General features: G+C 38.2%; 1 protein-coding gene across 1 annotated transcript in view; it reads right to left on the reverse strand.

Annotated features, from left to right (window-relative positions):
* The window catches only part of IARS (isoleucyl-tRNA synthetase), a 110,981-nt gene that overhangs the window by 29,286 nt on the left and 62,114 nt on the right, over positions 1-19,581 (reverse strand). The window contains exons 17-23 of the mRNA XM_009329264.1: positions 15,961-16,047; positions 15,210-15,293; positions 11,270-11,417; positions 8,252-8,372; positions 3,697-3,788; positions 3,255-3,332; positions 2,538-2,659 (exon numbers count right to left, since the gene is read on the reverse strand). Of these exons, the coding sequence (XP_009327539.1) occupies positions 2,538-2,659; positions 3,255-3,332; positions 3,697-3,788; positions 8,252-8,372; positions 11,270-11,417; positions 15,210-15,293; positions 15,961-16,047 (732 nt within the window). The remainder of the gene's footprint in view (positions 1-2,537; positions 2,660-3,254; positions 3,333-3,696; positions 3,789-8,251; positions 8,373-11,269; positions 11,418-15,209; positions 15,294-15,960; positions 16,048-19,581) is intronic.

A 19,581-nucleotide genomic window follows, 5' to 3' on the forward strand; every position in this document is an offset into this window, starting at 1 on the left:
GGGGGGTGGGGTGGGTTGCTTGGGGTTTTTTTGAGTAAGCTGATGTTCACATCTTGTTTCACATGTACTAGCAGCCAACAGTTCCGAAAATGTGGTTTTCTTGATTTCTTGAGTAGCTGCATAAATTGAGCCGCTCCTTTACAACCGCACAAGTGTCATATCAAGACCAGAGGTACAGGTTCAAAAGACAGTTGTGAATAAAGTGAACAAAGTTGCTTGCTGTAATGTAAGTAGCAAAAGTACTGGGATGAAAACCATGCATCCAATAAGGCTTGTCCAGAAAAACAGAACTGGTAAAGCAAACCTTACAACTGAAATATCCCCATCTTCTGCATTAGGGCTTTGATTAAGATGTTACTACCTATTTTGAAGCTTTTGTTCTTCCAAACGCCAGTCTTTCACGATGGTCCTCCAAAAACTTGGAAATGTGTAAGTTGTGAGGTAAAGATTTTGCTCCCGGAAAGATTCATACAGTATAATGTGGCAGTATTTCAATATTACTTGCCATTACTTAACAACATTGTGGAGCCACAGAATGAGAATAGTCTTCACAGATTGTACGTACATCCACAAAATTTAATTCAACCAATCTGTTCAGACACTTAGCAACCAAGTAATACCTCAGTGGGGTTTGTAACACAGGTATTGAGTCCAGTTCAGCTGTGAAAGCAGCCAAGTCCCTGTACATGCCCATCACATTGCTATAGTAGTATTTTCTGGTACTGCATCAAAAAAAGTCTCTTATTATTAACTGACTATATTGTCCTTATGCAGTCATCAGAAAAATATTCAAAGAAAAATGCAATAGTGTGCTTCGCAACTCAAGGTGAAACTCTCAAACTTCCACAATAATTTAGTTCTGAAAACACGTCTTTTTATCTGACAAAGGGAACAACTGATACATAGGGGATCCAGTAAATTACACAAAATAGTAGCAGACAAAAATCCAAACAAAGTACAAGACAAAGAGGAAAGCCGTGCAAGCCGCTCAAATACATCATATATTTGCATGATGCAGCAGAAAGCCAGTTAGCACTAACAGGAATAAAAAGCGATGAAGCCACTTTTAGACGCTTATGCTAAGCCCATGCCTGAACTGAGTTCCTGCAAATAGCTCACTATCCTTCCACTACTCCATTCTACAGGAGCTCAAAACCATTTCCGATAGCTCACTGATGAGTTTTGCATTCTTTGATTACATATTCTTTAGAGCACTTTCCCAGGGAACAGAAAATCAGCACCATCATTATGTCAACCTCAAACTCCTTGTTGCAGTAACTCTCACTATTAAAGCTGAAGAAAGAACATACACTTCCCTCAAAGGATATAGTATCCATAAAAGAAACACCATTAGCAGAAGGTTTAAATTTTTAAACTGGCACATAAAGTATCAAGGTCAGCTCCCTTATCTTTGAGGGTTTTCAAACTGAGCTGCAATGCAAAAGGAAAGTTTGCTTCTCTTACATCCAGTGACTAACAGCAGACTGCAATGCAGGCACTAACTTAATCCACTAATGTAGCACCAAGGCACTAACGAGCAACTGATTACTGTAATATTAGTGTGACTCCCTCGGCTGGATTAAAAAAAACAAACCCAAAACCAAAACCACAAAACAAAACAACTTCAACTGTCAAGTTCTACCTGGGTTGAGTTGATGCTACGGATAACCCAGAGCATATGTCCCGTACCACCAGCATGGACCCAAACCTTTTTGAAACACACTGGCACTTACAAAAAACCTCACCCATCAGCATCCAAGGAGATGATCTGTCTGCAAAGCTCTCTCATATGCTGTATCCTCTTACAAGGAAGTGGCAGTCTCTGGACAATGGTCTAAATTCTTGATGTGAAGCCAAAAGAACTCACTCTGCTGGCTCCGTATGTGGTCCACACAAAACAATAATTCCAGTCCACATGGGATCTGGCACCAGCATTCACTAAGAAAGGCCTAGAGATGGGGGATGCACACGTTCTTGCAAATGTAGGGCTCACCAGAAAGCTTTATAATCCTTTGGGCCCTTCATAGGTAGGCATTATTATAGCTTCTAGTCAGCGCATGCTTGGAAGAATAAAAAGGATATTCCTTGCCCACCATATGAAGGAAACATTATGAGCTGGGAACATGTGTTCCTCCTAATTGTTTTCTTTCCTATCTACAATCCTTTAACCTGGCAGAAGTCTACTGCCTAAATGTGGAGGAAAAAGAAAATTCCCAGCTAACGTCGAGAGTAGGGTGTGAACCTACAGCAAAGAGACTAACATTAATCAAAGCTTAATCAAAACTTAAAACATTTTTCGCTTGTAGAAAAGAACATGTTAACTACCAATCTAAAATTCTTCCTGAAGCAAAGGAATATTCACATTATTAAAGCAGCTTGTTTTCTTGTTATGCAAAACAGTTTTAAACACAAGTAAGTGAAGGAGCACTGTTCTGTGAAAAGCAAAAGAGAAAAAAACCACCACAAAACAAACCAACACTCAACCAAAACCGAACCAAACCAAAACCACATTTTGCCACATAACAGCTGTCTCTTACCTCACTTGGGGAAGCATGAGGTAGTGGATGCTTTCAGTATTCTTTTCCTGAACCGAGGCCGGATCAATAAGTGTCTTCAGATTCTGGTACATCAGCTCAGTGATAAATGGAGTATATGGTGCCTGTAACGTTGCATTCAATCATCATCTTTTCTTTATTGTTTGTACATTATGAATCAGTAGTGCTTATGAATTGCGTAAGGACAGTTCAGCAAAAACAATGCTTGCACAGTGTCTTCAATGCAGAACTGTGATGTTATTCAAAACGCAGACTGAAATAAATGATGAAATTGCTACTACTTATTCACCTCCTTCCTGATATTTACATGTTACTTTTGGGCATCTGATAAGACATCATAATGTCTCTATCAGTCGGGTGATATTTGCCTTCTTTGTATTTGGAGGCTCATACTACAATGAAGAGTCTAAATTCAAAGTTTTGGAATGTGGGATGCATCCTCCCTCTCACGCATCAGAAAATTTATATTATATCAACTGTATACAATTCTTAATAGTACCATGGGGAAGATAAGCAAATAAAAGGGGGAGGTGGAAAATGAACTGTGCTACACAAATCAGTAGCAATATGTGTTTTCTCCCCATGTGTTCAGTCTCTGTACCCCTAGTTTCTATGGTCAACTTAATCTAAAAGCATGCACTGTTGTGTCTAACTACATTAAAAATATCACGTAATTATATTGGGCTGTAATTTCCTTACCATAAGTCTGCACATGGAGAACAAAACACTAAACAACGTTTCCAAGGCCATAGTACAGTCTTCAGTCCCATTCTCGCCCTATTTGAAGAATTCACCAAGAAAAAAGCAACTGCAATTTTAGGATCAGCAAGTGTACTTCAATAAACTTCAAAAATTTCCTATGTTAATGCAATAAACTGGTTTTCCAAACTGTATTCATTTTGCTCAATCCCATCCAGCAAGTGAAATAGAATTACTGGGCGTTTTGTTTGGCTTTCCTCATAAAGCAAAGAGGAGGAGAAAAAAAAAATGTTAACTTCTCATTCCCACCATCGGGTACAACCTGATATAATTTAAAATGCAGCATAAAGATTTTGTGTAAGACCATGCAGCTGCTATGCATTAAATTAACAGACTACTAGGATTCTGTTTACAGTACAAGATTGCAGAAGTAGATACCTACCTTTAGTCTTCTGCGATTCATTCTAACATACCAGTTGGTCAGAGTATCAACAAACTTCACTAATCGAGGGACTACAGTGTACAGTCTGTAAGCTAGAAGGAAGAAAGTTTACTGTAGTTAATATTTACCCTCTGCATCAAGCTCCTCACTTAAAGAAACACATTGTCATTTGTAGCTCTGGTGTTAAACATAAAACCTGAGCAGAAGCACGTATGTTAGTAAGATCAAAAAAGTGAGAAGACATACTATTACGTTAAAACCATATTTTGAAATTGCACGTCACCAATTCTCATGCTTCAAGACAAACACATCTACCACCAAATTGCTTCCCTAATCCTACACAAACGCGCATTATGGAAGCCTTATGCTTTTATCTGACTTGTAAGAGGATAGTGGATAAAAGACTATTAATCGCAAAGGATTTGGCAAATCCTAGATTTGCACATGCTGTAAATACAGCCAAGTCACTAGAAGTTTAACAGAAGTTACTGTAGAATCATACAATAAAATTTTATTAATTACTGCCAACTTTTTTTTTGTTCACCAGATTTAAAATGAGACACCTATTTCAATCAATTCTCTCTGAATTAATTGCAATTTTTTATTATTTTTCTAAGTAACTCAGTCGGCTAAAAGAACGTAAAGTAACAGCAAGCCTGACGAGGTAAGAAGATAAACATAGCTGTATTTTCAAGCTCTGTGTAACTTAAAAGCACGAAGGACTGCCAACAGGAGAAAGAAGGTCATCACAAGCATCACTATGCAACCGGGAAAACAAATTTCAGTTGTTTGCAAGAGAATTGGGGGGGTGGGGATGGACCTTAAATAGCACTCAGTTTTCTAAGGAAAAACTTATATATAACTTCTCTAAAAGCAAAGAGCGTTTTGATCTCTATTCTGAATCAGTTTCATTAATCAAGCAGCTACTGAGTAAAAAGGATCTTTGCTTTAAAAGCTTCACCACACTTGTCATTGCATTTTCTAAAATAGAAGTGTTTTTAAAGGCAGAGTACTGGTATTTAAACCCTAAAAAGGAAATGCTCAGAAGATTCATGCCACGGTGGGGAAGATATTATTTATGTGGGAATTTGTATTCCTAAAAAATTCCCAGCTTTCTTCCAGCGTTATCTAATTAGGAGACTGGTTAAAAACAAAAAACCTCAACCCCCCCCCACCCTTCAGGGATAGTATATCTTTAACAAGAGATTCAAGTTAGCCTGGAAACATGCATTTCTCACCTCAATAGCTGTAATCCCAGTTCATAAACCAAATCGTGAAATCTTACTTTTTCCATGACTCAAGAAAAAGGCATGCATGTACATGGAAACGCGCACACACATGCACAGACACACACACACTTTCAATTTCAGTCATCAGGAGAAAAGTTGTTTTGTAAAACAATTTCTTGTGTTGGGCACTTAAGTAGAAAAAAAGCATAATAAGCCTTACTGTTTTTAAATACAGACTTTAAATACAGAATTTTAACCCCCCATAAAACACAAAGGATTGTTTGCCCTATTCCTTTCCATATCTTCCCAACATCTTACTACTTGCCCTATTTATCAAAGGGCCCAAATCCCAGATGAGGTTTAGTGGAGAAACTATACTACTATTCAATAGCTAATAATTCATTTGGACACACGTGTTATTATCAAAGCGAAGCTAAGTTAGCTACACCAGCTGCTGCTGAAGAGGTTACTGGCACACGTCTACCTAGCTTGCAGCACTTCTGAAGAGAGCACATCTACAGCTCCAGTTTTGGGCACCTACTAAAACAGAGATAACACGCAACAGCAAAAACCCTCTTACAAACACATGTGTATGGTTTCAACACATTTAACTTTTGCCAATTTTCCATGAATAATAGAAATGACACTGCTTTCTGATACACGTTGTCTCCTTTTCTCCAATTGTATACGTTCTAGGAAGTCAAAAGCTCTCCCCAAGCCAGGATTAGCAGAGGACTGTTATACCTTTCCGAAGTCTTTCTAGGCTCTCTAGAGCATCCCAAGGTTGGAGTGTGCACAGGTATGTTCCCCTTCCCACCCTCAGCCTGTTCAAGTGAGGTCAATACGAAACTGACAGGGACTCCATTTAGGCTGAAATACGGCTGGCTATTCAAGCTACTAGCAGAAATTGGGGCAGAATTAACGTTAAGTTTTACTTAATGGAAACCTTTTTCTAGAGGCAGGCAATCAGTGTAAAATGTAGCTCCACTATAAAATACGCTTGACTAAATGGAAGCAGCTAAGCTCAATTGCAACATTTTTCTGGTTAGTGGTGTCTCCTTGCCATTTAGAGTTTCAAGCCTGTATGTTCTTACACACGATTGCACACACAGGTGCAGGAACAGCACGTTACAGTGCAGACTGGGACATTTCTTTGACAGATAGTGCCCAAATAGCACCCCAGCACCACTGCCTTAGCGAAGTTTTAGACATGGCAGAGACAACAAATTTCTTTTTTATGCATCTTGCAGGTAACAGTTGTATTGCATTAGCCAGCGAATGCAATCATTTATTTTTGCTCACATCATGCCACATCTACAACAGCTTCTGCATTTGTTTATTTTTTCATTATTATTTTCAAAATCTTGGGTTCTAAAATGAAGCTTGTGTAGTGTATTTATCTCCTTTACCTAGCATTTGAGGTTATCAGTCACCATTATAATCTTCCCTTGCCTCTTCCTGACATTTTCCTACTTGAAGTCATATGAAGTAGAAAATCTTAAAACAAAAAAATTCCCAAACTAGTTTTTAAAAAAAGATTAGCACAAGAGTATCATGTCACAGTACCTAAGTTTACTGCATCTCATTAATATCTGTCTGACTGAATTTAGAGTTTATGCAGAAAATAAATTGAAAAATCATGTTTATTAATCACTTCCAAATAAGATGTGTCACTCATTTGATGAGCACGTCATGTTATCTTCATCTAACACAAGACAATAGCATTTAATACCAACACTACAGTCTTGAAAGTCTTTACATTGTCATTTTCCAACAGGAATTTTCTTCTCCTGCTTGGAAGGGCCTTCTTGCTTTGTAAAGATGTCAGCTGACACATCCCTTTTTATTAGCTTCATCTTCCTCTTAGAAATCCAGCAGAGAATTCACGTTTCTACCTCCATGCTCATCTTCCTGCAAATACCATCCCTGTTTAAACCGTGCACTAATCCAAGATCCCAGGTACACATTCACAAATGAATTTTTCACTGGCCCTCAAAGTATTTTCCTCTTTACATGTAGCATGTAAACTTGTGTAGGCTCTGCATATGCAACACATGAAACTCGACACACACCACCATCAAATTTCAAGGACAAAACTTCTAGGAAGAAGCCACATTTTCGTCAACAACAGACAGCTTTTAACATATTCCTGGTTTTGGTAGCTTGAGGATTCTTTCTTCCTTTAATGAAATGTTCTTAGATGACCTCACTTGAATTTTGTTATTACCAAAATGACCTGCTTTATCTACTGTAGCAAGATAAACTCATCATACTGGTCTTGGTGAGAGCGAACATCATATGCCAGTCTAAGAGGAGGGAGTACAAGAGATGACTGAAGCAGAGGAGGACTGTCCTGTGTCCTCAAAATCAGATCTGGCATTTAGCTGTTTCCTCATCATCTACTATCCCACTAATACCTTCCTACCCCAAGCCCAAGCACACCTGCAGAAGGCTTCTAAAAATTCTTCCGAGGGCAACTTAAGATCACAGGCATAGGAGGGGTTATTTGTTTATTCATAAACAGGAACTACAATGGCAAAAGCCATCTTCTTTCCAATATCTAGGTTTCTAGTAACCTTAAAGGCAGCAAAACCTCTTCAAATCCCATCATGACTTTATCTGCAAGTTTGTAAGCTTACTGGATCAGACCAACTACTTCAGGGGGCTCTTGCAGCACCTTCTCTTTTCAATTAATATCATCTTAATATAGTGTGAGCATTGAGAGGTATGGGATGATGAAAAAGAGAACATGCAGGAAGAAAAACCAGGAGAGTATCTTCTTACAGCTACACAATATCCTAATGCTATTCCATCCTGCTGCGCACACTCCCAACATGATTACAAAGAAACCCTCTCCATCGAACTATGCAGAGGAAAATTTATTCCCCATCCTCATGTACCTCTCAAAATTATTTTATTTAGCTGGCTTGAGCACTGCCCATTTTATCCTTTTTTTACAGCTTCCCCAAGTTCTATTTGGCTTCATTTTCACTGCTGTCTTTCAGTTACTATTATAATACTATTAATTGCTCCAAGCACTGCAGAAGATGTTGTTACAGCAACAAGCTACATCACTGAGCTCATAGGATTAGCCGTGACAAAAAAAGCCTCATCGCTTTCTGAAGTCTCATGAACAAGCATAGCAAAATCTGTATTAACACCCATGAAAGCAGCATTCCAAGTATTATGGTAGCTGGTTAAAGGTTTCCTTCCTTTTATCTGAACAGTAAGTCTCATGTGGAATCTGGAAATCTCTGGATGAAATGGCTAGTTCTCTAATCAAAAATTAAACACCCGTACACACACCCAACCAAACATGTGCATACCTGCCATTTCAGCTTTGAAGAACTGAATGAGTGATTGGGTGAAAGAAAGAATCCATTTATCCATGATGTTATTGCTCTCCTTAACTGTGTTCTCATTGTAAAGGAATTCTCTTCCCTCATCCTATCATCAATATAAAAACACAAAACACGTTTTCAAGTCATAAGGGTATATATTCAAATCTCTGTATCTAACCACCTGTCAGCCACTAATATTTTGTCACCTTCACTGTGTTACACTGGTTTCCTAAGAGAGAACATTAAATTCCAGAAACAAGTATGCAAGAGAAATAGCTAAGGAAAACCCGACTCCCACTGCTGCTGATTTCACCACACCATAGGTTCAACAACAAAGGAGGCCAATTATTTGGATCTGTTAAACCAGATAAAAAGTTGTACAGCACACAACAGTATGCTGTCGTTCTTTCCCTGTCTGCAGTATAAGTCATAGCTTTCCAGACACAAGGTAGGACTCTTGAATTTACGTAACTCCTTCATCTAGGAGGATCTGGAGCATTTACAAGAAATGTACTATAAAGATTAATTCTATTTGGGGAAAGGGCATATAAACTATATAATTAAAGAGCATGTGACAATGTCAACAGATTAAAACATAGAAAAACATAACAACCGGAAAAGCAGGTGGAATTTTTAGGCATCCAACATGCATGTAGTGCATTTTGTTGCTTTCCAGAATACTGATGTTTGCACCCATCTGAGAAATTTCGTAACACTTTGCTGGTTCTGTAGGGCATTGCAAGCAAGACCACAAGTAAACACATTTGTTGCTGCCTACAGCCTGACTCTTTTCCATGTGAACGTTCTTATGACTGGTTGAAAACAGGGGGGTTGTTTATTTTTTTCGGATTTACAAACAGTATTTAACATCTGGTTTTAAGAGTCTTTGGACTTTCCCTTCTCTGAGAGTCCACATGAAAAGATCTGTTTGGATTATTCGACCCAGTAATTATGCATCCACTTACATAGTATAAAGGAGAAGATTCTTAGGAAAGAAACATATCTGCACACCCAGTGCAGCAATCCCAGTGTGAGGTCAGCGATCATTTAACCAGCTACAATTACTGTGGTAATTACAGTAAGCATAAAATTATTATTAGACTTCATCCAGGACACTGGGATTGTAGTTTCTCTCTTGCAGGAGGCAGAATACAATGAAAAAGTTGTTTAAGCCTGTGCATGAAATCTAATTTAAGCACTATCACCTCCAACAGCACATTCTTCTGCCTAATATGGTGCATAGGAATGGTTTCACTATCTATTTAGAAAGAAAAATTACATCTGCTGAATTACCAAAACTATCTGCTTAAGCACCCGGGTTTTCCACTGGGGTCTTCCACCCCCAATTTGGCTCATCTTGCAAGATTTAATGGGATCACAGCAAAACTCTGCAAAGCACACTTTAGATAATTCAAAGGTCAAACAAGAAAAACTGAAGTGTATTTTTGGGGCAATGCGTAAGTTCGTCTGACGAATGCTGTCTAGGGATCCTAAGAAAAGATTTGTTAAATATTAGGATGTGAAGTTACCAGACTTTCTTCCCAAAAGGGGTTGTTAAAAAAATAAAACCATTTACTTAAGTCAGCTATTTACTGTACTATTTATTGAAAACAGCTGCCTTGATTGCTTCAAATGGCAGCTCTCCACAGTGATTAGGCTGCGACTGTAATTTCATGCATGGTACGAGGTTTGAACTTTTTCACTTAGTTCCCACTCTCCCATAAAAGTCTGCACTAACAAGTGCCAACCTTCTATCATTAATCTCAGCTGAAAGATTAAAATTGGTTTCAACAGAAACTATACAATATACACATAAAATCTTCAACTTAAATGAAAAATTACTATAAGAAAGAAATTGTAATCTTGCTTTAATTCTGAAAGTGTAGAAACTCATGTCACTTATCCAACATCTTTTAGTAGCTTTCAAAAGTAATCTACAAGTCTAAAGCATTATTGCTTTTATGATGATTTACCTTTCTTTCCATTCCATTTCTTTATTTTTTTTTCCAAGTTGTATTTAAATTTAACTTTAAAAAAAATTAACTGTCCTGTTACAGAAGGCAATCTTCTTGCTGTGGTTAATGTATTCAGTATCGAGTATTCCCAAGTTAAACATCTTTATACAGATTCATCATTGAAGTTACAGTAAATGAGTTAGCTCAAGAAATTGTCACAGCAGCCACTACTGAAAATAACTTTCTTTTCATTACTTATTTGCAGTTCTATTTGTATTAAATCTGTATGCTGTTAAGCAATGTTCTCAGTGCAAAGAAACTTGCAGTCCAGATGCCATCCTCCAACGGCATCCCTCCTGCGATGTAGCCATGCCTGACTACATGATGTGGGGTAACACACAGCTGCAGCAGCACTCAAGGCAGCATCAGTGACACCTACTGCCTCCAAGCTACTACTCAAACACTGGTAAGACAATTACTAGAAAACCAACAAGGCTTAGTATGGACATTTCAGAAGGATGCCCTCAAGCACATGTGGTACCTGGCTTTTAACTGGTGTTCCCAGCAAGGTGACTAGCAGCAGATAATTGCTTAGTAGGTATTAACTCCACAGACTCGAAGTCCCTATCTTGTTCTCTAATTTCAGGAGTACGAATGCAATAGCATCACATTTCTCTCAAATAAAAGGGAATTAAGAGTACCCTAATCTGATAAATGATAGCTGTTACATCTTGACAGTCCCCTACCTTCCACTCCTCCTTTCTATATAATAAGAAGCTTGGTCAAGAAGAGAAAGATGCAGGGTGATTATAGCTTTATAAAACAGGGTACAAACAGCAAATAACACAGAAATTAACAGCAAGTATATACAGCCTGATCTAACTTTGAAGTCAGCCTTGCTTTGAACAAGGAGATAAAGATCAGATGACCGTCAGAGTCCAGTCCTCCCTTCCAATCCAAATTTCTCTATGATGCTAATTCACTTTAACAGTGGAAGAAGCACAAAGCCCCCTTCCACTTTGCTCTTCCATGCTTGAGAGATCTGTACCTTATGTTGCAGGATCTGAACATTCTGAACAAGAAAGCGATATGCATTGTACCAGGGCAGGAAGACATCCTTTAATATATCCCTTACTCCTTCCTCCTTAAACCTCAGATTTTCTGCTCTTACCACAGGAGAATTGATCAGGTATAACCTGCAAAATAAGAACACAATACTTAAAAGCTTAAAACTGCATATACTGATAGAAACGCTCTTAAAATGTACAGTAAACCCTAGAGAGCTGCATAGCAAGAGAAAGATACCCAAGGGAGCAGTTTCACACTGAGAACTCTAAGGAAGACAGTATTGTAAGCATGTAACATATGAACATATGACAATTTACTTCCTAGGAATCCTACAGGATTTTTATGATACTGCATATGGACCTTGAATTGGAATTTAAATTTTAATTTTTACTCTAGAAGTTAATTGAAGTGATAACACATGCTCAGATGCTATTACAGTATAAAACAAGCAGTGGATGCATGGAATTAGTGTTCATCTTTAGAATGGCACCTATAGTTTTGGTAATATTTTGAATTCCTTAACAATGACACAGTACCTTTCTGCTCAATCTAGTTAATTTCCTCAATTATAAAAAGCTTTGGGCCCATTGCAAACACAAGACTAAGGAGCAAGGAAAAACAGGCAAATCAAAGTAAAAGAGCAGAAATTAACATTTTCAAGAAAAACAGCCCCAAAAGAGGACAAAGGATGTACAAATGTGTCTCAGCTCCAGAAACAGCTCAGCAGAGGATTCAGGTGGCACTGACTACTTATATCAGAAGCAGCCCCTCACAGAATCACACCCTCACAGAACTCAGCCAAGGGAGTTCATCTATACATGAAATCCACCCTGTCTAGGGAGATCCTCCTTGGGTCAGTCTCTCTCAAGCTAACAGTTTCTTATTTCAGAGGGACAGACATGTCCCCCAGCTTCCTTGCTGGCTGTGAGTTTGCAAAACATCATCTTTACATTTTATCCCATCTTCTTCCCTAAACAAATATTCTGTCTACGGAGACAAACTGGTGTCTATCAAGTTAACTCAAAAAGAAACCAGGTTTTACTCGAGTATCAAAAAAAAAAACTTGAATACAAACTTGATTTAGATACACTCCATTTAATTTTCCAAATATGGAAAACAAACCAAACATTTTTTTGTTTTAAGGATTGTGGCATTTCTCAATAGAAATTTATTAACTCATTTTCTCACATTTTATCAACTTTTAAAATCATGACTCTAAACTAACATATCTTTACAGGCACTTCCTTTAGGAGGCTTTAAAATCTTAATGGGGTTTGACACAGCACATTCAAGAATACCAGACCATAAATTCTTCAGGAGACGGCTTCTTGCATAAAAATGAATACATAAAAATAGAGCTGCCAGAGTAAACAGACAGTAATGCAGCACAGAAATGGGCATGCATTGGGTTGTCAAGCACTGGAACAGGCTGCCCAGGGAAGCGGTTGAGTCACCATCCCTGGAGGCATTTAAAAGACATGTAGACGTGGCACTGACTGACATGGCTTAGTGGTGAACTTGGCAGTGCTAGGTTAACGGTTGGACTTGATCATCTTAAAGGTCTTTTCCAACCTAAACGATTCTATGGTTCTATGATTTTCAGGACTGTATTGAAAAAAAAAGTATTTTTAAACATGATACTGGAATTCAAATTATAAATTTACAAAAGTACAGAACAATTAAGCATGATAATGACACTAGAATTTATAAGTATATATTTAAATCAAACTTCCCATCACAATTTTTTATGTGTTTATTACTCATTATTTATTTCAGAACTCAAACATAACTTTGCTCCGAATACAAGAGGTAGTCTGGCCCCAGGGTACAGCAGGATACTCCAGGCCTTTTACCCATTTGGGACTTACCTAAAATAACGACCACTTCAAATTGCCTCCACTGCTTTCCTCCTGAAGAGGCAGCAATGCAAACTAATCAGAACTATGAAGGATCCACTAAATTGCTCCTCTGCACCCACCTCAGCAGCACTTGCTGCAGAATCTACCAGAAGTCTTCTTAAAATCTCTCTTAGTACGAGAAACTAAAGAAAACGTAGCTCTCCAAGGCTACAGTTTTGTTTGTTTGTTTTTAACATAGCAGCCCTACACTGTCTTACAATATGTAAATGTTAAAAGAATACTAATTTCCTAAATTATTCCAATGCAAACGTACTTACATCTATTATCTGGAAAGAGAAATAAGGCACCCGATAAAGAAAGAATTCTATCAATATAGTTACACCTAGTGATATTACCCATTGGGCAGAAAATAAAACCTTCCTCAAATCAAGCCAGTATTATCAAGTTTTCCAACAAGGTATGAGAAACAATAAAGTACCCTCCTTTTCATCTCTCTAAAACAGTAGTCTATGGCTTTATGTTATTTCTTCTATATTTTAAGAACAGATTGAGAGGAGAATGTAACACATCACTTCTAACAGCAACTTACCTCAGGATACGTGAAAGCAAAGGGCTCGTAAATACTATGACCAGCAAATTCTCCTTCTGACATAGTTCAACTCTGACAGCTATCCAACCCAAGTCATGGGTCTTAGGAATATCGAAATATAACTGGTTTTGACAATTCTTATGGACTTCACACAGGATTCAAGTTTCAGGAAGTCTAAAGTTGGGTTGTTAAATTTACTGTGCTGTTATTTCTTCTGTTCGCCCTTTCTATTCAATTCCATATTCATTTAAACAACTTACATCTGTATTTTCTGCTGATCTATTTATCAAAGTGGCAGTTAGAGAGAGTGTGTGTGTACACGTACACTGCAAAAGCTAAACTAATTCTGCAGGGAAACAGTGCCAAGGAAAAAACTCAGTTGTAGCTTTTTCTATAAACAGAACATATCAAGAGCTTCAGCGAATAAGCAGAGACAACTGAATCGCACAGCTCCTTCCATAAATGAACCTAGTCTGCAATGCTTTTTACTCTCTTTGTGGGTGTATGTATAAATAAATGTGACATTAAAGAATGAGTGCACAGGCAGAAAAATGAATTAGCTTTTTATAAATCAAAAAAACATGAATAATGGGAGTGTAACTTCTGGTGTTTGAGATTTTTTTGTTTTGTTTTATAAAAAAAGGCAGATTTTTTCCAATGGAAATGTCACTTGTGATTTAAAAATCTCCAATATGAGTAACTCCTACCCTTTTCATTCATATTGTTCCAGCTACCAATTCACTGGTATTCTGCTAATACCACTTGATTATTTGTAAAGAACAATTTTGGTCAAATTTAAGAAATCCACCCAACTCTCCATTGTAAGCATATATGAGAAGATAATTTACTAGGTCTTTTAAATGCTAAAGCTTCAAACAATAAGGAACTTCACATCTATTTTTTAAAATTATCTAGAACAAGCAACAATCATCTTTCTCAAATAAACCAAAAACCACTGTACACTAAGCTTTCATTCAGCCCAATCGTTACCGTGTATAGTTGTAACATACAATTCAACATGTGTAATAGTTTAAGGTTTTCTTATATACAGGAAGAACTACAGGGCTCTCAAGAAATGCATAAGCAGTGTACTCCCGCAGTTACTAAGATGTCTTTACTGTACTTTTACCTCAAGGTATCATCACTTCATGCATGTAGTTAATGCATCTAGCCGAAGTACCAGGCAACTGCGTAATTACGTGGATATGTTAGTATAACTTTAATGAAACACTTGAACTGTGTTTAATCTCGGTTTGACCAGGACAATTTATATATACACATTAGGTTGCTCCACTTCTGCTTTTCTGGTTTCACTATTATTAGGTACATATTGTATACTTACACCAGCAAAAGAAATGCTTTCTCTTTAGAAAATGTATAGTATAAGCAGCAAACAAACATTTCTGTGCATTATATGTCTGCTATGAACAGAAAGCTAACATATCAGACTACATTAATTAAGTAAACCCTACCTTAGTGCATCAGCTCCATAACTATTTACAATACTCATTGGATCAGGATAATTCTTCTTCCTTTTGCTCATCTTTTGGCCGTCACTAGAAGATATCAGAATGTAGGCATAAATTCCCAGAATTCTTGTAATACATGGATAAAGAAAAAAGGCCCCTCAAATCCAGCTTAATTCTTCCGTCCTATTATGTTCTTGGTAGCATAGACATAATTATATATTAGCACGTCATTTCAGTATGACTGGTGAACCCACGAGAGCAACTGAAAAACAACTCAAGAGGCTCCCAAAAGTTCCAAATTTAAGCAGGAAATCTGTCTTTCCTAACAAAGCTGAGGGAAGATGCGCTGCTTTAGAATCAATCCCTCCAGCCCACTGGCAAAGCTTTATTTGAAAATAAAAGGAAACAAGTAATTAACTTATTTAAAATTACATCTAAAAGTAGATTTATAATCCCCTTTACTCTGCATAACAGGTAGCATTTCCTATTCTTCCCTATTCTGACTTGTTACTCATTTTCTCTCTCTCTAGGAGGGACTAATCCTGCTGGAAGGAACCTAGTGCAACAGATAGCTGGGATGTGTAAACCTCACACTCTCAGGTGCCTCTTACCTCCTGCAACAGCGATATCTCCCTGACATGTCTTAACAGCTCCAACATCCATTTCAGATTTAATTTACAATTCGCAGGGACTTATCTGAAATATTCTTTGGCTAAAAAAATCTGCTCGGGAAAGAATTGACTGATATACCAACCTGGCAAGAACAAGGCCATTCACAATTACATTCTTGAAAGGAGGCCTTCCAAAAAGAGCAGTGGACAGCACCAGCAAAGTGTAGAACCTGAAACAAGAGACAACGTAAATGTGACTTTCTAAATATGCCAAACGAAAGTCTGCATGTCCTTCATTACAAAAGAAATTTTTCATTATGTTGTTTTACTCTAGCAAAGTTAAAATTTAAGTATATGGAACACTTATGTGGCAAAGACTCAGAAAAGGAGCTTATTTTAAGTAGACCTTTTTCCTCTTTGTAGCATATCGTGCTGTTTGCTCAGCTGTGATCTACTAGTCCAAGAAGGCTGCAAAATTGTAATAGTAAGCACTAGGAAGGTCGTGAAGAAGAAGATTTCAGCATTTTCCCCTTTAATACAGAAAAGAGAATTCTGTCCCTGAACAAGCTCCCTATTTGCTCACTGTAAACCTCTGAACACAGAACCAGTCAGGACCAAACATGGCAAACAGGACTGGCACACTTTTTGTGTGTGTTAACGTGTGTATTCTTCAGCCTAGCAGACAACAGAACAGTTACTGCTGGGAGCATAAAAGCAAGTTAGCAAAAGTGAGCAGAGCCTCCTTCCAATCAAACTTAGCTGGGTAAATTAGCCATCACTATAAAATACGAGAATGTAGGCGTTCCCCACAACAAAGGGCAGTATAGAGGGTTCCCCCCTATTTGATGCGTTTACAATACCTGTATAAACTATCTAGGACACTTAGGAAATCAGCGTTGGAGCAAGCACAGGCACCTATTGTTCAATATGTCGATATATGATTATATCTGAGAAATTAAGTGGAGGTGCAAGATGATGTGATAATTTCATACTCAGGAGTCACAACCTTCACCAAAGGAGGCATCTATGAGCTTCTGTAACTGCACTGCTGGTAATGACTTTTAAGAAAATAACTGGAGGGTGGGCCACAGCTTTCCTGGTTTAAAATGAGTATCACACTGACGATTGCTTAGCAACCTTAAAACAGCATATGATTATACAAAAGCTAATTGATTTAGAATAAGGCACAGGAGGTTATGCCTCAGAACTATGCATTTGCATGAAGATTTAGTGGAGAAACACTTCAGTTAAGAAAAGTCCATCTGTATATTCCAAAGTAGTTTTTATCAAAAAGCTGCCTATAATTGCAAAAGCATTATTCTGACACTTGAGGGTCCAAAGCTGCTATGTGCATTACTGCATTTATTAAGTGGCTTACACAACAGCTCTGATGCTTATCTCTCAGACAGGCTTTTAAGTCTCAAGATCACCTCAATTCACACTGTAGGATCCAAATCCTCTTCATTAAATTGCATTGTAATTTCATGAATTTTAACCAATACTCCTCCACCTGCACTCAAAATCCCCATCTTCATTTTTAACCTTCTTAGGAAAACCGCTAAACACAAACATCTGAGCATTTACTGAGATGATCGACACCTCAAGCCTACAAGACTGACAGTTCATTACAAACACAGCAGTACTTCTTTAATGTATAGTATGAAGGTACCTCATTGACAAACTGTCATCGCTTTCTGCAAACTGGTCGCAAATTCTCATATTAGAGCAGGTGCCTTTGAACAAAGCAAAACCAACTAGAAGAGATTTCAATACTGTTTGTATTAAGGAACCGTACAGACAGACTGTGGGCACCAAAAAAAATACATTCAAGAACTTCTCACAAATTTTATTTGCACTGTCAAACCCGATGAGCCTCAGCAATGAGGTACCTTAGTTGATGATAGTTGCAAGACTGTCTGAGATCCTGTGATCCACCGTTCTGACATAACTCTTCTTATTCTTTCTCAGATTATCCTTTTAAAAAAATTCACCTCATTCACTCTGAATACTTTAAAGGAGTGTCTCTCTGCACCTTATTTTTGAAATATCTTGTCCACAGACACATTTGTTCCTGACAACTTCCTCGACTTACCTCCGCTGCTTCATCTTCCATTCACCAAATCTCAGTCTGCTTCTAGTTATGTCCTTGCAGACACATAGCTATCAGCCAAAACAACAGTAAAAAAACCCCTTAACACAGAGACAGAAGTCCACTTTTCTGCTCTTCTTCCCTCCTCTTCCACTCCCCCCAAAAGGGGAAAAGCGTTCCCTCCCTGTTTTCTCCTTTCTTGAACAATTGCGGGTAAATTCATAATCCTGTGGTTCATGCCAAAAATCTTCAGCTATGAATTCCCTGTAGGCCACCACATTCTGACCATGGCTATAAATCTTGTTGCATCTCCCTATATACAGAGATAGAGCCTTTCCTACCAATCTGTCCGGACTGCCAGTCTTGCAACCCAACTACTGTAAGGTTTTTTCCTCTGGCCTTAACAACTATAATTCAGCTCTCATATTCATGCAGAAAGTCATCAAAAAGATCACTCTCCCAACTCATCACCTTGGTCACACTAATTTTCCCCTTGTCTCCCTTGATTTTCTCTGTTGAGTCAAACAGAAGCCACTGGACCTGAACCTCCTGAGCCTTTCACCACCTACCAGTCCTCACTGAACGTCAGCTGCAGTCTCTGACCTGACAGAAAACCAATCTTCATTCTGAATCTTAACATTTTATGCAGAATGCTTCAAATAAAATAAAATAAAAAAAAAAATCACATACTATGCTCTTAACACTTCAGAACTCACCAGCTTGTTGTTCACTTCGGCCTATTATGATATAACGCTATCATACTAGTGGAAAGATATCTTCTCTTCTAAATATCCTCATTTTTTTCCAAGACTTAGGAAAAGGTAACTAAAAGCCTAACAGTTTTAGAATGAGAACCCTTCTTAAGAACAGCCTGAGACACCTTTACCTTTTACTAAAAAACCCCACCACCTCACATCTTAATTCCTTCTTTCTTTCACAAAATAAAAGTGCTCTTTTGCAAGTCACAGAACACTAGCTGTTACCAAAGCACCAGCTTATTAACAGACATGAGCACCATGGGAAAGGTATAAGCATCATGTATTGAGGCAAGCGTTTTGATATTCCACCCACAAACAGATGAGACAGAGTTGGGCATGGTGAAGACTTACAGTAACTCTTAAGCTGATGTTAAAAACAAAAAACAATCTACTCTAGATTGTAATGCGAAAGCTTCCATTTGCACATTGCCTACAGTACACAACACAAGTGTGTGGGCTCAAACCGAAGCACAGCAGGTGTATTTCTATCACCACAGAGTCACTGCTGGCATTAGCATCAGCTTGGACTTAGAATCATAGAATAGTTTGGGTTGGAAGGGACCTCTAAAGGTCATCTAGTCCAACCCCCCTGCCGTGGGCAGGGACATCTGCAACTAGATCAGGTCGCTCAGAGCCCCGTCCAACCTGACCTTGAATGTGTCCAGGGATGGGGCATCCACCACCCCTCTGGGCAACCTGTGCCAGTGCCTCACCACCCTCAGTGTAAAAAAATTCTTCCTTATATCTAGTCTAAGTCTACCCCCCTTTAGTTTAAAGCCATTCCCCCTTGTCCTGTCGCAACAGGCCCTGCTAAAAAGTTTGCCACCATCTTTTTCATAAGACCCCTTTAAGTACTGACAGGCTGCAAGAAGGTCTCCCCGACGCCTTCTCTTCTCTAGGCTGAACAACCCCAACTC

The sequence above is a fragment of the Pygoscelis adeliae genome, unplaced genomic scaffold (genome assembly GCF_000699105.1).
Source record: "Pygoscelis adeliae isolate BGI_AS28 unplaced genomic scaffold, ASM69910v1 Scaffold277, whole genome shotgun sequence".
Lineage (NCBI taxonomy): Eukaryota > Metazoa > Chordata > Aves > Sphenisciformes > Spheniscidae > Pygoscelis > Pygoscelis adeliae.